Genomic DNA, 17,059 nt, shown 5'->3' on the forward strand with positions numbered 1-17,059 from the left:
TTTCCTTGTATCCCTTCTTGCTGCTGCTACACCAAAGTCCAGGGGGGTGCTGGTTCTTTGCACTGTCTTTAAAATCACCTGTATTTTCTCCTAATGCAACCAAGAGAGAACATTCATAGGACACTATGCCAAAAATAAAGACAGAAGGGAAACCAAATGGCAGACAAAATAGAGAATGTTGTAAGTCGACTTTTGCTTCATGGAGGTTGGTCGACAGCCTGGCTTCCTGACACAGAGCCCCTTTGCCATGCCACACCCTGGACTGGGAGGGGTCCCACCCAGAAATGTTCTTCTTGAGAGCTCTTGGAAGACCTGTTGTTTTTGCTGTTGCAAGAGTAACGTACAGAGGCCAACAGGAGCTGTCAGCAGAGAACTCCCAAACCGAGACTGGCCAGGGTGCCTCCTGCACTCAGCACCTCCATGTTTTGGCTCTCATGGTTTCTCCTACTCTGCCCTTCACCCTTCACCCCACCCAAAGGCTGCCTGTTGCTGTTTTGTGTCCAGACCTGCCCTTTCTGGGCCACAGCCCAAGATCCAAGATTCTTCCTTCTTCCTTTCAGCAGCAGAAAGGTCTGACAATGTAACGTGATACCTCTCCCCAAAGCATGCCTGGGTTGGGAACTTGTCTCAAATTTTGGTCTCTCTCATGTTAGGAGCCTCCTCCCCAGTGTAGAGAAGATGTGCAGAGTGCCCCCAACCTTCAGTTTTGGGGGACTGGCTCCTCGGATTCTGTCCTCCTCCCTGCTCTCAGAAACCAACCTTTCTGAATATGGAAGAAGTTTTTTCTCTCACTTCCTCCCAAAAGATTTTGGAGATGGGAAAACAGGAGTCAGATGGGAGGGCTTCCTCTCTCAGTGTCTCTTTCTTCCCTTCCTTATGTGGTTGCTTCTGGCTTCTGTTCCCTTCTTCCAATGCAACACTAGTTTTACCTTGATTGAACTTACAGTTTATTTATTTTCCTCTTTTAAACAAAATTGATTCTTCCCCAGGAGCTCAAAGTACAGGACACTTGGGAGAATAACAAAGTGATTTCCTGCAGAATAAATTCACAGAAGAGCCAGGACCATAGTGGACTGCTAGTAGGCAATGAGATAGTTGGAAGGCTGAGATGATGACGGATGGAGGGACAATCTGATGCCCCTCCAGTCAGAGCTCTTGGACTGGCCCTGGATGCCAGCCTCACCTTCAATAGTGAGAACTCCTGCAAACATGAGGACAGAAGGCAGACACTCTGCCTGTGTCCTGGGCCTCCCAGATTGGAATCCTCCCGTAAGCAAAATGCCCCTAGCTGCTCTACGTGATTTATGAGTATGCAGACTGACTTTGTGGGTAAAGGATTCCTTCACTCTATAGCTTGCAACCTCCCTGGGGGTGGAAAGACGGAGATTGTAGGGCATTTTCCAAGTGGGTTCCAGAAGAGGTGCTGGGACAACAGCGAGTTTGGATTTTCATTTGGTTTAAGACTTAATTCCAACAGAATCTGAGTGTTGTGTTCATTTAGGACTTGTGACTTCCGTCTGAAGCCAGGCAGTTTGAACACTGAGTATTCTGGGCCTTCCCACATGCTTAGCTGAGAGTTAAGGGAAGAAAAAGAGCTGGAGGGAGCTTCCCCTGGTTGCAGCCGGACAGTGTCCACCACTGAGGACATCGTCTGCCTTGAAGCTCCTGTTAGCTCCAGGGTTGCCGCCTGCGGCTCCTGGGAACAATGAGACTCCATTTCTACAGAACAGACTTGGAAGCGGAGGATCCATTTGTTATCTTAATGTGGTTCATGTTTACATATTGGTGACCTTAAACCAGTTTTCTATTTCTCTCTGTGACACATTAGAGCACTCTTAGTGAGTAGGTAGGCCTTTTTTTAAAAATATTTATTTATTTATTTGAAAGTTAGTTACACAGAGATAGAAGGAGAGGCAGAGAGAGAGAGAGAGAGAGAGAGAGAGAGAGAGAGGTCTTCCATCCGCTGGTTCACTCCCCAGTTGGCCGCAACAGCCAGAACTGTGCTGATCCGAAGCCAGGAGCCAGGAGCCTCCTCCGGGTCTTCCCATGCAGGTGCAGAGGCCCAAGGACTTGGGCCATCTTCTTCTGCTTTCCCAGGCCATAGCAGAGAGCTGGATTAGAAGTGGAGCAGCCGGGTCTCGCGCCAGCACCCATATGAGATGCTGGCACTGCAGGCGGCGGCTTTACCCGCTGTGCCACAGCGCCTGCGCCCAGGTAGACCCTTTAACCAGCGTGTATTCTTTGGGAAGAAATTATCTTTCTCTAGTCTGTAAGAATTAGGATGAAATTTCAAAATCTAATTCTCCTTTCCATAACAACTATACTCACCTTAAATAGTCACAAAAATACATATCATTTAAGAAAACTGTAACACTTGTGAGTTTTCACAAATATTTTACTTTCCAGGTAAGTGAGTCCCAGGCCATCTGAGCTAGAAAGGGGCTATGTGGGAGGGAAGTGATTTTGTTTTCTCACTCTGTGGGCTGAAGGAACTGGCTCTGAAATACCCACTTGAGGTCTCAGGAGCTCAGAATCCAGACTTTGTTGTTGTGCTGACATTTCACTGGGAAGCTCCCTGAGGTTGCTATGATCAGAAACGTTCCTTCCACATCTCTGTCACTAGTTGTGATTGTAAAAGTATCAGATGAAAGAAAAACTCTAATTCCTAGATTCTAAAAATTCGACAGTATCTGAGGGGGCTGTCATTTGAACCCCCCACCCTGCCCAAGGCGATGCTGACAGTGCCATTCTGAAGAGTGACAGTGGGCAGCAAGGGTTCTTTCTTCTGCAGCAGCCACTCCCAGGTAACCTGCCCTCGCCCCACTGCTCACTCCAGCGTAATCCAGAACTGGTCTATCCAGAGACACAGGGGCCGCTCGCGTTGCCAGAGTTGGGAGCTCGGCAAGGTCAACACTCACTCTGGCCTCTTTGTTTTCCTTTCTGCTTCCTGCTCACTTCTCCCTGTTCCCCATCGGAAATGGAAACTGCTCAACGGGCCATCCGCCTGCCCCCTGCCTCCGCACTTCACTTCAAACAGCTTTCCCATGGTCCTGATCTTTGTCAGCACCCGCTCCAGTATTTTCATCACCTGCTCTGGAGCTTCCCAGAATCTGGGTGCCACCCTAGTACCCACCAAGGCCTTCCTTTTAGTCAGCTCCAAAACCTTTGTCTTCGTGCTTCACTGTCCGCAGAACCTCTGCAGTACTTGGTAACTGGCCAGCCTTTCTCTCCTGCATCTCCTCTCTGTAGACGTCCTGGCTCCCCTTCTGCCTCTTGGACTGCACCTGCACTCTCCACTTGGCTCTCTTTTCCTAGTTGTGGGTTACTGGGGTCTCTTCAGTAGGGTGGTCATATGATTTTTCATCCAGATCAGGATATCCTCGAGAATTAAAGGGTACACACGTGGCCACAGCTGACGAAGATGGTCCCAGAAAACTGAGGTGTCTGCTCACTCTCTCCTAAGACCCAGGGAGAGGAGAAGGTGGAGAAAAGCTCAGGGCAGGATATGTATGCGCCTACAGCAAGGAGCATTCACTAATCCATCTTTGAATTGCTTGGCTACGTTTGCTTAGAATATCCGGTTAAGAATACAATTTTGCAATCATAAAGGGATCTAGTTATCTGAGAAGCGTCAGAGAAGGTCTGAGAGAGGAAAAGATGAGGAAGGAGAGAGGTCCACGGGAGTATTGCTATCTGGGTGTCAGTTACTGGGCCTGCTTTTCACCGCAAAGATGAACTTGGTGCTGAAATCTCTTCCAGGCTCTTCTCAGCCCAGCGTTGCTCAAGATCAGTTGCACCGAGTGACAAGCAGGGTAGGCAGCCATGATAAATTTGCAGGAAATACTTCCGAAACTATAAACCTCAAAGGTGTTGGCCATGGAAAAAAACAGAGCAATTGCATTGAAAATGTAGAGAATGAGGAAGTAGCTGGTGGCTTTGATAGCCCCCACATGAGCCTCCATGCTGGGGTCCCTGGAACCAGTGGCACTGTTCTTCATGTGTGAAGTGTGTCTCCTGAGAGAGACAATCAGTAGAGTGGCTGCCAGGATGAACAGCATCAAAACCATGAAGACACTCACATTATAGACTATAATTAGATTGCCCACGTTGGTCTCAGAGAACTGCTTTTCAGTGGAGTTGTAGGAAGGGACAGGTGTAGAAATATCCACGTACCCATTGAAGATATCTTTAGAGAAGATTAAGCTGAAACTGAAAGAAGCCAGCAATGACAGCTGTATAAGACATGGCATCAGCACTGTGATTTTCCTCTTTATCTTGAGGAATAATGGGTGAGTAAAGTTTGCAATTCTAACACAATAGAAGACATTGAGCCAGGCACCAAGCCAGAGGTTGCCATAGTTCAGATACATAGTGATGACTTTGAAGACTCTGTATAGTGTAGCTTGCATATAGATGCTATGGAATAGTAGACTGAAAATGTTCTCCAGCATCATCCAGATCTGTAGCAAGAGCCTGAAGAAGCTTAGCATCAACATAATGTAGTCGCTGGTGGGGAGTCTTTTGCCTCTGGCCCACTCTGCCACATAGATGGCTGTGATGAAGCCATTCCCTATGATGCCGGTGATGGTTAGCATCACAGAGACCACCAAGGTGAAGATGATTCTGAATGCAAAGGTGTCTTTGTTGGTGGCATCCACGTTTACCGCTGCCATTCTCGTTGACCCTGACTTTCAGATTCTGTGCCTGCTCTGCAGTCCTTTGACCTCTGTTGAATGTTATTGTGGTTTTCTCCCCTGTAGCTAATGGTTATTTCCAGTTTGTCTTCATTTGCTTGTCACATGGCCACAAGCTGGAGGTTTGACATGCAAATGGTGTGAGGATCTTGTTACGGCTGGTGAAATAGTTTTTCATAAAGACCTATTTTTTGGGGCTTTTAGGAGCTCATTGGAAAGAATCTGAGACAAGCTTGCAGACAACATTTTCCTACCTTATTGACTTTAAATACATATTCACCAGACATGGTAAAAAATCCAGGTTAGAATCTTAGTATCCCAAGGCCTTTTTACTTCTTTCAAAAGACTTCTGCTACCTGCTAAATCATCAGTAAGAACACATATATACACAACTTCCAATTTTTTTGCAAAATAAATTTATATTTAAATTCTATTTCCCCTGAATTGTCAGAAGTACCCTATTATCAGCCTTCTCTTGCTTCCTTTTTTTTTTTTTTTTTTTTGGATAGGCAGAGTGGACAGTGAGAGAGAGAGAGAGAGAAAGGTCTTCCTTTTCCATTTGTTCACCCCCCAATGGCCGCTGTGGCCGGCGCGCCGCACTGATCTGAAGCCAGGAGCCAGGTGCTTCTCCTGGTCTCCCATGCGGGTGCAGGGCCCAAGCACTTGGGCCATCCTCCACTGCACTCCCTGGCCACAGCAGAGAGCTGGCCTGGAAGAGGGGCAACTGGGACAGAATCCAGCGCCCCGACCGAGACTAGAACCTGGGGTGCCGGCGCCGCAGGCGGAGGATTAGCCTAGTGAGCTGTGGCGCTGGCGCTTCCTTGCTTGTCTCTTGTTTTGGGAAAGGTTTTTTATTCCTATGGCTGCTATGTGAATAAGAAATTCCTATCAGCGCACATATGAAGCTTTTAAACTTAGAATCAGGTTTCAGGCTGGCATTGTGGCACAGTGGGTGAAGCTGCTAACTGCAATGCAGCATCCCATATGGGTGCCAGATGGTGTCCCTTCTGTTGCACTTCCAGCCCAGCTCCCTGCTAGTGGCTTGGGAAAAGCAGCGGAAGATGGCCCAAGTGTGGGGGCCCCTGCTACCAACGTGGGACACCTGAAAGAAGTTCTTGGCTTTAGCCTGGCTAAGCTCTGGCTGTTGTGGCCATCCGGGGAGTAAACCGGTGGATGGAAAATCTCTCTCTTTAATTCTGACTTTCAAATAAATAAGCGATTTTATTTTTTTAAAGAATCAGGTTTTTTCCAGACAGGTCAGTTTCTATAACCCCCTCCAATGGTACACTGAAAAGCCAAAATTGAATGCCATTTGGCTTAATTAGAGACAGAAATCCAGTTTTCACTGTGTGTATGTGTGTGTGTGTGTGTGTGTGTGTATCACCAGTTATAGCTCACTGAGATCCACGTGACTCTTCAAGTTCAGAATCGGGTAGAGTTAGTCTGGGAAGGCCATGGAGTGCTCTGAACATGGTGTTGAGTTTGGGAAATGTGACAAACATTGTAATTTGAAATTTAATTTCCTTCTTTGTAACTCTGGATGTGAGTTAGAAAGAACCCTGGTATTTTAGACCATGTATGTAATATATATTATACACACACACACACACACACACACACCCAGGATTCATTGTAAATCTATTTCATCAGAACCTGGAATAGGACTCAGGTGTGGCATTTTTTAAAACTTTTATTTAATAATATAAATTTACAAAGTACAGCTTATGAATTACAATGACTCCCCCCCCATAACTTCCCTCCCACCCGCAACTCTCCCCTCTCCCGCTCCCTCTCTCCTTCCATTCACATCAAGATTCATTTTCAATTATCTTTATATACAGAAGATCAATTTAGCACATATTAAGTAAAGAGTTCAACAGTTTGCACAGGTATGGCATATTTTTAAAAAGCTCAATTATCATGTTGTTTGCAGGTAGGACTGAGAACTGAGGTGTTAGCTGGAAACCAATGAGCCTTGGGTTAAATTTGGCCTGCAGTGTGTCTTACCTTTCATTGTCTAATGCCAGATAGCATCAGTCCATCAGTGCTTAATTTTGTTTTTGTTTTGTTTTGTTGGACCACATTAACATTTAGGAGATTGTGTGCATGCACACACACATGAATTTATTTCCTCTTGAAAAATTAGATTTGGCAATATGGGGTCCATTTAGTTAATTGGCTGAACCTGAGTAGTGTGTGGCCATTTTAAGGAAGGCATGTACTTTCCAGTCTGTTAACACTGTCCACCATTCCTAATGTTCTTGCTACACAGGCTTAGTGCCCACTACCATTTGCTGGTACAATTGCCCTATTAGATTCATTATAACAAAAATGGAGAGGTGAAAAAAAGTATTCCCCATTCCCAAAGTAATTTTATTCAGAATAAAGAAGTGAGAGAGGTATTATTATTGTGAAATTGTCTTGTGTTACTAGATATTTATATAAAAATAACACCAGGAAAAAGCAGTATATTCAAAATTAAGAAATAATTGTTCAGAGAAATAAAAAACTCACGTCAGCACAAAAACATTACAGGAATTCTCATAACAGCTTTATTCATAATAGCCAGAAACTTGAAACACGATTAGTTGACAAGCTCTGCATTTCTTGTAAGGAACTCATTAGCTCCTATAACTTCTCCTCGTGGAGGGGCTTACTATTTGTCATCAGCTTTTATATCCTAAAGTTTTAAGCTTACCTTTTTGTTTATTTTATCCCAATGCATGGAAACTTGTAATAAATAATATCTCCTGTGGGGAGCAACTCGGACTAGACTAAGTTACTGGAATTAAGACTTATTCTATGCATCTGCTCTCCCACAATATGGCGCTGGGAGAGGATGAAACAGCTTCTACACAGCTGCCTCCAGTTCAACCAATAAACTGTAGGACCTGCTCCTGATTGGAGGAGAGCAGCGTACTCAGCGTGTGGGTAGCAGAGTTGGGATTGGTGGAAGAGGACTATAAAGGAGGAGAGAGACAACATGCACCAGGAACATCTAAGAGGAACATCTAAGGGGAACATCTATCTGAAGGAACACCTGTGCAGCCCCCGAGAGAGCCGGCCGGCGGTGTGCTGCTCCCCTGCAGAAGTGGGAAAAGTGGCCAGGGGGAACCGCCCTTCCACGGAGGTGGAAGGGACAGTAGCCAACCTGGGAAGAACCAGCAGCAAATCCGGGGAGGGCCGAGCAGACGAAAGAACAGCGCAGGGTCCTGTGTCGTTCCTCCACGAAGACGGGGAGCGACATAATGGTGCCGTGACTCGGATATGAAGCCTAGGCAGGGTTTAGTGTCATTCCTCCACGAAGAGGGGGAGCGACATAATGGTGCCGTGACTCGGATAGGAAACTTAGGAGGAAAGAAACGGGAAGAAGTGGGAAAATACCAGAGAGAGAGACTAGCAAAGAGCCTAGGGAAAAGCCGGACGGAAAAGGTGCCAGAAGAAGCTATTGAAAGCCTAGGCATAGACTCGGATACGGACTACGGGGGGAAGCTGGGAGAAATCTCTAAGGTTGAAAGCGAAAGTGAAAGCTAGAACAAACAGACTCGGATACGGACTGTGGGGAGAAGCCAGGAGAAATGAGGGAGGAATATTGTTGGAAGAAAACTTAGGGAAACATACCGGGTAGAGAAAAATGTTAGGGAAATTGAAGCTGCGGGGGCAGGCCGAGGCGGAAACGTAAGCCAGGTTGGAATTCTTTAAGTCAGCCCGGGGAGCAAAAGGCGAAAAGTTAAACCAGAGGCGGAAACGTGGGCCAGGTTGGAATCCGTCAGATTAGCCCGGGGAGCAAAAGACGGGAAGCCAAACCATAAGGTGGAGACGCGTGAGCTAGGTTGAATTCGCCAGGTTAGCCCGGGGAACTTAGATTGAATACCGGTGGTGGCGGAAACGTAAGCTACGCTGTGTGACTCGTGGAAGCCGCCGCGTGCAGATAGCGCGCGGGGTGTGAATAGATAGGGAATGTGGGGCTAGTGCGAGGCCGTGGTGCGGGCGCGAAGGGGCACGGAGACCGCGGAGTGCGCGCGTGAAGCCGGGAAGCCGCACAGATGAGAGAAGCGCGGGCTGAAGCAGCTCAGAGCCGGGAAGCCACTGAGAAGCAGCCTCGGGGCGGGCGCCGGGAAGCCGCAGGGATAAGAGAAACAGAAGTTTAGAAGTAAAATGAGAGAAATAGGAATGCTGGCAGAGATAGGAATGCCCGGAGATAGAGAAATAGAGAAAAATAAGGCCTCCCCTCAACATGGCAATGAGAGAGCTTGGATTCGGTCTGCCTGATTAGGGAGGTGGTGAGCACCTGCGGGCGGCTAGCAGCTTATGCGCCGCAGGTCACCGAAGACAGGCACGAATTAACATCAATAAGTCTCCCCACAATACCGCAATGAGAAGGCTTGGATTCAGTCTGCCTGATTAGTAAAGCGATAAGCACCAGCAGGCAGCTCGACCAGAGTATGAGCTGCAGGTCACCGAAGATAGGCACGAATCAACACCAATAAGTCTCCCCACAATACGGCAATGAGAAGGCTTGGATTCGGTTTGCCTGGTTGCTAGGGCTTGTAAGCAACTGCAGGCAGTTCTAGCAGAGCAGAGCATGCGCTGCAGGGCACCGAACACAGGCACGCATCAGCGCCTAAAAACCTCCTCACAACATGGCGAAGAGAGGACCCAGATTCGGTTTGCCTGACTGATAGGGCTTGTAAGCACCTGTGGGCAACTCTAGCAAGCAGAGCAGAGTGTGTGCCGCGGGGCACCGAAGACAGGCGCGTATCAACGCCAAAAATAAAAAGAAAGGGGGATCTGTGGGGAGCAACTCGGACTAGACTAAGTTACTGGAATTAAGACTTATTCTATGCATCTGCTCTCCCACAATATGGCGCTGGGAGAGGATGAAACAGCTTCTACACAGCTGCCTCCAGTTCAACCAATAAACTGTAGGACCTGCTCCTGATTGGAGGAGAGCAGCGTACTCAGCGTGTGGGTAGCAGAGTTGGGATTGGTGGAAGAGGACTATAAAGGAGGAGAGAGACAACATGCACTAGGAACATCTAAGAGGAACATCTAAGGGGAACATCTATCTGAAGGAACACCTGTGCAGCCCCCGAGAGAGCCGGCCGGCGGTGTGCCGCTCCCCTGCAGAAGTGGGAAAAGTGGCCAGGGGGAACCGCCCTTCCACGGAGGTGGAAGGGACAGTAGCCAACCTGGGAAGAACCAGCAGCAAACCCGGGGAGGGCCGAGCAGACGAAAGAACAGCGCAGGGTCCTGTGTCGTTCTTCCATGAAGAGGGGGAGCGACATAATGGTGCCGTGACTCGGATATGAAGCCTAGGCAGGGTTTAGTGTCGTTCCTCCACGAAGAGGGGGAGCGACAATCTCCCCAAATCTGTTACACATGATAACTAATTTCCATTTTTGCGCTATCATTTCTGATGGTTTTCATTTATGATTTTCTCTGACTTTAAGAGATGGGAGCAGAGGGAGATGGTGTGTAAGGTTTGCCTGCAGCCTCTGAGGTGTAGAAAAGAGGGGGATGGTGGAGACGAGTCAGTGGAAGTGTTGGGATGGATGCTGACAGGCTGCAAGGTCTGTCAGACTAGTCTGTCTCCACTGAGCTACTCAGTGTTACAGTGGTAGCAATATGGGTCCAGTTCACTTTATACCCCATGATACTTGCTCATCTGGGGAGCTTGAATGTGTCTTCCAAAATTCACTTACTCTCCAGTTCAACAGACTTGAGAGGTAGGGTCTTTCAGAGGAAACCAGTCAGGATCACTCTGCACTTAAAGGTGGATTAATGCTGGTATGGCCGGGAATGGGTTTGCTATAAAAGTGTGGTTCATTCTTGCACGTTCAAACCCTCTCTCTCTCTTATGTTTTCTTGTCCTACTGCCTTCTTTCATGAGATGGTGCAGCTAGAAGACCTCCACCAATGCAAGCCCCTTGGCTTTGGACTTTCCAGCCTCCATAACTGAAAGAAATAGATCTCTATTCTTTCTTTATTTTTTTGACAGACAGAGTTAGATAGTGAGAGAGAGAGAGAGAGAGAGAGAGAGAGAGAGAGAGAAAGGTCTTCCTTTTTCCGTTGGTTCACCCCGCAAGTGGCCGTTATGGCTGGTGTGGTACAGCCGGCGCGCTGCGCCGATCTGAAGCCAGGAGCCAGGTGCTTCCTCCTGGTCTCCCATGCTGGTACAGGGCCCAAGGACCTGGGCCATCCTCCACTGCCTTCCTAGGCCAAAGCAGAGAGTTGGACTGGAAGAGGAGCAACTGGGACAGAATCTGGTGCCCCGACCGGGACTAGAACCTGGGGTGCCGGCGCCGCAGGCAAAGGATTAGCCTAGTGAGCCACGGCGCTGGCCGATCTCTATTCTTTATAAATGACCCCATCTGTACTACACTGTTACAGCAGCATAAAACAGACTAAGATGGGAGGTATCTCTACTTTAGAGATGTGCTCTTGGGGGAGCCAAAGAACAACGGCTTCAGAGTCTTGAGTATTCAGTTCAAATTCTTTGGTCTAGGTGTAGCAGAGAATAGATTTAGAAGAATTAGTGCTTAGGAGAATTATTTTTTCCTTCCAGATTCTCTCCACTACCACGCAGGCTAGGAAACGCTTTTCCAAGTTGGAGAGGAGGGAGCAAGGATGAGGAAGGGAAGAGTTAGGCAGGGTGAAGCTCTCTTTGAATGGCTCCTGCATTTGGCTCACTATTCGTGGCTGCTGGGGGTGCCACAAAGACAGGTCTGTGATAGAACTCTTGGGTCTCCTCTAGCCCCTCTACACTGGAGAGAGCTGCTAAAGCCTCATCACGCCCACAAAAAGAGTTTAGAACCTGCTAAGGTAGCTGGTGGATCCCCAGGGTGTCCGTTCAGGGGTCACGCCAAGGAGATGTTCCAAGTTGGGTTGAGATGAAGAGTGGATGGGCACTTCCGTTGAGGCAAAGGTGAGGACAGAGCAATGATCAGGGTAGACCCCAGCCCTAGCCCCAGGCCATGCATCCCTGTGACCCTCAAGGAGCACAGTTGTCACTTTGGGGGGTATGGGAGGGAGAAGCCCTGAGAATCATAGTAGCAGCGTGTTTAAGACTGGTGTGACGGAGTCACCGGTAAGGCAGGACGGGTTTATAGAGCAGCATCAGCTCCGTGTACTGTGTTCTCCAGGCCTGGTGCTCCGCTCCTTGCTGCCAAGCCTCCCTTTCCTTTCTGCTGGTGATGTCTTGAGGGGGCTTCACATTGTCTGGTGCTTTCTGGTTCTTAATATTCAGTACAGTTTAGACTCATATTGAGTTCAAGACTTCCCTTCCCTCTTGCCCCACACAGTTTGAGCCGGGAATCATCTGGTTAGATTGTCTAGGGACACTTGTTTCTCCTTCTGCCAGCCCTGGCTGTATGCGAGAAAGGGTAGGTGAATGAGCTTTTTCTTTTACTGGCTGCTGCTGTAAACTCACTCCTTTGTGGTTGCTGCTGCTTTGGCCAACACCAGCCCTCTATTCATGCCTTCTGGGTGCCAGGCACACATGTGCTGGCTGCCGAGTTGTGAGAGTAATGTGTGAGTTCTTTTTCTAAAAGAATGTATTTATTTATGAGGCACACACACACACAGCTCCCATCTGCTGCTTCACTCTCCAAACACCTTGCAATGACTGGGGGTAGGCCAGGATCCCAAATAGGCTTTTCATGTAAGTGGTAGGCCAAATTACTGGAGCCATCACATACTGCCTTTCAGAGTATGATTGGCAGGAAGCTGGAATCGAGAGCAGAACAGGGACTCAAATGCAATCACACTGAAGCGGGATGTGGGTGTCCCAAACAGTATCATGACTGCTAGACCAATCACCTGTCCACTGGGAGAGTTCTTCAGGGCCAGGCAACAGCTCTCCTTTCTCTTGCCACAGGTGGAGGGCTGCTACTGGTATCATGGCTGGTTGTGGTAGTTCTCTGGCCTCTTGGTAAGCCTTGCCACAAGGTCTCCTCTGACCTCAGTTGTTGGCTGCCTTCGTTAGAGCTGTCCTCCTCAATCCTGTCTACATGTTGGAATTACCTGAATTACCTGAGGGCTTAAAAAAACACCCATACTCATGTCCCATCTGCAAAAATTTTGCATAACTCTTCTGAAGAAAGGCTAAGCATTGCCATTTTCAAAGCACTCCATTTTCACTCTAAAGTGGAGCAGGGGTGGGTGAGAAAGCTGACCTGTGTGGGCACTTACCCTTTTGGATTTAATGTGGGCTTCAGGGTTAGTCGTGAGTCAACAGAAGGAGGGCCACTCAGTATCCCGTGGGAGAGCCCGAGTCTTGGAGAAGATCAAGACCTGCCCTTCCAGCAGACGGGAGGAGACCAGATGGGGAGGCTGAATGACAGAATATAGCGTTTTGTAAAATTGAGTCCTTGGCTTTTGGAAGTCAAACTCCTTTTATAGTGTTAGAATGCAATATATTTCTTGTAGCTACTTCTCTATGAAATGTAGGAAAAGGAAGATAGACCAAGAAGGTCATATGTCCCGCTTTCTAAGTTGAAGACAATTCCTACGTGCTTATTTGGCAAAGGATGTGATTAAGAGCCTAGAGGCCATTATGAGACAAACCACTGTGAGGACAAAGACCAGAGATGTGGAAAAAAATGTGTGACCCAAACCTAATAAGCTGAAAGGAGACTTGAAATGTCAACAAGTTTCATTTCATCCAGGTCATTTATAAAACCATTAGTTACGAATGTAAGTGCAAAATCTGCCTGGGAGATCAAATTCTTCACAGATAGCAAGTTATAAGAGCCTATCTACTGAATATAGGGAAATTGTGATTCCGGAGAAGATATCAGTATGTGCAAATGTAAATGTAACCAGAAATACTGACGCTCAAAGCGATGGAAATGTGGAGAAGAAGCTGAAAAAAAATTATGTGAAAAAGTTTTAAAATGATGACATTTACTGTTGCAGCTGATGAGGCTTCATATTTAGTAATACTTAGATGTGATAGCTCTATTTATTCATGATGGTGTTGAGTTTTTCTTTTTTCATTTGAGAGGCAGAGAGAGCAAGAGAGTGAGTGAGTGGGAGCACTCCCATCTACTGTTCTCTCTTCAAATGCTTGCTGCAACTGGGGCTGGGCTGGGCCGAAGTCAGGAGCCAGCAGACAGGAACTCCATCTATGTCTCCCGTGTGGTGCAGGCACCCAAATATTAAGCCGTTAATACTGCTTCCCAGGACCTGCATTATCAGGATGCCAGAGTCAGGAGCTGGACCCAGGTATTGAACCCAGATACTCCAACATGGGACTCACATGTCTTAGCCTCTAGGCCTAATGCCTGATCCAGGGTTGAGAATTTTTTTAATTTAATAAATGTAAATTTACAAAGTACAACTTTTGCATTGCTGTGCCCCCGCCCCCAACCTCCCTCCCACCTGCAGCCATCACATCTCCCACTCCCTCTCCCATAAGGGTTGAGAATTTTTAACAAAAATTTATTTTATTTAATCAAAAGGCAGAATGACAGAGAGAGAGGGAGAGACAGAGAGAAAGAGATCTTCCATGTGCTGGTTTACCCCGCAAATGTCCACAATGACTGGGGCTGGGCCAGGCTGAAGTCAGGAGCCAGGAGCTCCCTCGAGGTCTCCCATGTGGGTGGCGGTGGTCCAAGCACTTGGGTCATCCTCCACTACTTTCCTAGGCATAGCAGCAGGGAGCTGTATTGGAAGCAGGAGCAGCTAGGACTTGAACTAGTGCTCTGTTATGGGATGCCAGTGTCACACGCGATGGATTAACCTGCTGCACCTCAACACCGGCTGCACAAGCTGAGAATTTTTATGGCTGAAAATATCTTGCACAATGTGTTCATGACAGACCATCAGGAAGTAATTTAGAAATTAATTTTTGAGAGGAAAGGAAGCTTTCAAACAATTTAATGTAAAATATTGGTGTGCTCACGTGAAGATGTTCCTGGGATGGATGGTGTTAATATTGGACTTGCGATAACGCTTAAGTTCCATGTGGTGAGTTATGTAAGATCGCAGGCTTCACTTCTAGTCATTTGCATTATTCAACAGGAATTGCTTTTCTGCTAGAAGCTAAAAATGGAAGACCTCACCACTGTGAGCTGGACCTCCTCCTGGGGCTTGAGCAGAGCGGTGGGTGCAATGTTTGATGAAGTGGATGCACAGCGCAGCAGCCTGCCTCCTGCACAGAGGGGCAGTCTTGGCAGACCACAGAGCAGCATTGTTGAACTGTCGAAAGAAACGAACCCGTTCACATCCTCTGAGGGAAGAAAACATCTTTGCTTATGCTAAGCAGCAAGGATAACTGCCACATAATTGGACTTCTGGGTGGACAAACACGTTGAACATTTCCTTGCAAAGGCATCCACCAGTTGTTAGAAGACACGGTGGGGAAATGTATCTGCATAGCATTATTTGGTCCTCTTTTCTGTGTTAGAATTAGTTTCTAGAGGCTGGTGCTGTAGTGCAGCAAGGTAATCCGTGCCTTTGATGCATCGCATATGAACGTCAGTTCATATCTGGCTGCTCCACTTCCAATCCAACTCCCTGATGATGAGACTGGGAAGGCAGAAGACGGACCAAACACCTGGGCCCCTACCACCCATGTGGGAGACCTGAATGGAGTTCCAGGCTCCTGGTTTTGACCTAGCTCAGCCCTGGCCATTATGGCCATTTGGGGAGTGAGCCAGTGGGTAGAAGATCTCTCTCTCTCTCTGTAACTCTGCCTTTCAATTAAATAAGCAAATCTTAAAAACAAAAAGATAGTTTCCACAAATGTAAATGATGGTCTGAACCTCCTAATGAAAATTGTGATACACTGATAACTGACTCCCTCAAATTGCATATGGATTTCCGACTGTTCAGGGAAGCCTGGCCAGTTCTTACCTCCAGGGAAAGATGTTCTTCCACGTGATACAGGATGGAAAACAGTACAGTGACATTGGAATGCCAAGCTTCTACATGTGTCTTAACGACTGTGCAAATACTCATGTTTGAAAGTACCTATGCTTGTGAAAAATCTCCTTTTCATGATTAAATTAAATATATAATAAAATGTTACTCCTAGTTAACGGCTCATAATCAAGGCTGAATTCAGTGTGTACATTGCAACTCACCCCAAGATTTAATGATGACGTGTTGGTGCCAAAGGAAAAGTGACAGATTTCTAGTTCCAAAACCAAAGTTAACAAGTTGTGAAAGAAAACATTAAAAAGAAAATATTCCCATTTTTACCTTTCTGTATTCAAAAAAGAGCATGTATTCAACTTTGTATTCAACTTTGTATTTAAGATAACAAACTTCAAGATCAGTTGTAGTTGTAGTTACAATTCATAACATAAAGAAATAGGTTATTTTCTAGGTAATTGGTTTGTTTCTTCTCACATCTGCCATGTTCGCCAGTGTATGTTTCTGGTATCTGTAGATCCTGGAGTTCTCAACCATGTCTTCAGTGAACTTCTTGCACAATGATTCCTGCCACAGCTCTTAAACTTCAGTAACGGTTTTCACCACAAATTGGGGCTTTAGAATTCCTCTAGGAAAATGGAGCAATTTCTGAATCCAGCCACTAGTGGGCAGTCATGCTCTTTCTTAATAGGAGCGTCAGTGGAAACCTTTGGAAGTTTTTCTGTTTTAGGCAATTGGCTCAAAGTTTTATCTACTCGCTTTCAGAGAGCTCTTTGTTTCTTGTTCTGGTGGTGAGAGTTATTTCAGAAACTTTTCATGAGAAAACTCACATTGTCTCTTAATTTGTATCCTTTTTTTAAACAAATTTGTTATTAGTTAGCACCTACTCCCCCCCCCCCCCCCCGAAACCTTTTATGTAAAGAATACAAACTTCATGCATTTCATAAACACAACTTTAGGAACATAGTGATTCTTCTCACCACACCCACCCACACTTTTTCCTCCTCCCTCTCCAATTCCCATTCTTATTTTTTAAAATTAAGATCTGTTGTGAATGAACTTTTACACATAAGATTAACTCTATACTAAGTAAAGAGTTCAACAAATAAGTACCTACTTTTGAAAGCAAATTGCAAAGAAGGGGCAGGAGTTTCACTTAGTGGTTAAGGTGCTGGCTGTGATAACCGTTGGGTACTGGAGAGCCTGGGTTTCAGTTCCAGCTCTGCCCCCCACTGTAGCTCCCTGCTAATGCCTGGGTTTCAGTCCCAGCTCTGCCCCCCACTGTAGCTCCCTGCTAATGCCTGGGTTTCAGTCCCAGCTCTGCCCCCCACTGTAGCTCCCTGCTAATGCCTGGGTGTCAGTCCCAGCTCTGCCCCCCACTGTAGCTCCCTGCTAATGCCTGGGTGTCAGTCCCAGCTCTGCTCCCCACTGTAGCTCCCTGCTAATGCCTGGGTGTCAGTCCCAGCTCTGCCCCCCACTGTAGC

General features: G+C 47.0%; 1 protein-coding gene across 1 annotated transcript; it reads right to left on the reverse strand.

The window, feature by feature from the left end:
• Positions 1 to 3,589: 3,589 nt before the first annotated feature.
• TAS2R40 (taste 2 receptor member 40) lies at positions 3,590 to 4,673 on the reverse strand. Its single transcript, XM_008258115.4, has one exon. The coding sequence runs from the start codon at positions 4,671 to 4,673 to the stop codon at positions 3,705 to 3,707; it is 969 nt and encodes a 322-aa protein (XP_008256337.2). The 3' UTR covers positions 3,590 to 3,704.
• Between the last annotated feature and the right edge of the window lie 12,386 nt (positions 4,674 to 17,059).

Source organism: Oryctolagus cuniculus, chromosome 3 (genome assembly GCF_051225735.1).
Source record: "Oryctolagus cuniculus isolate XC-2025 breed Fujian yellow rabbit chromosome 3, ASM5122573v1, whole genome shotgun sequence".
Lineage (NCBI taxonomy): Eukaryota > Metazoa > Chordata > Mammalia > Lagomorpha > Leporidae > Oryctolagus > Oryctolagus cuniculus.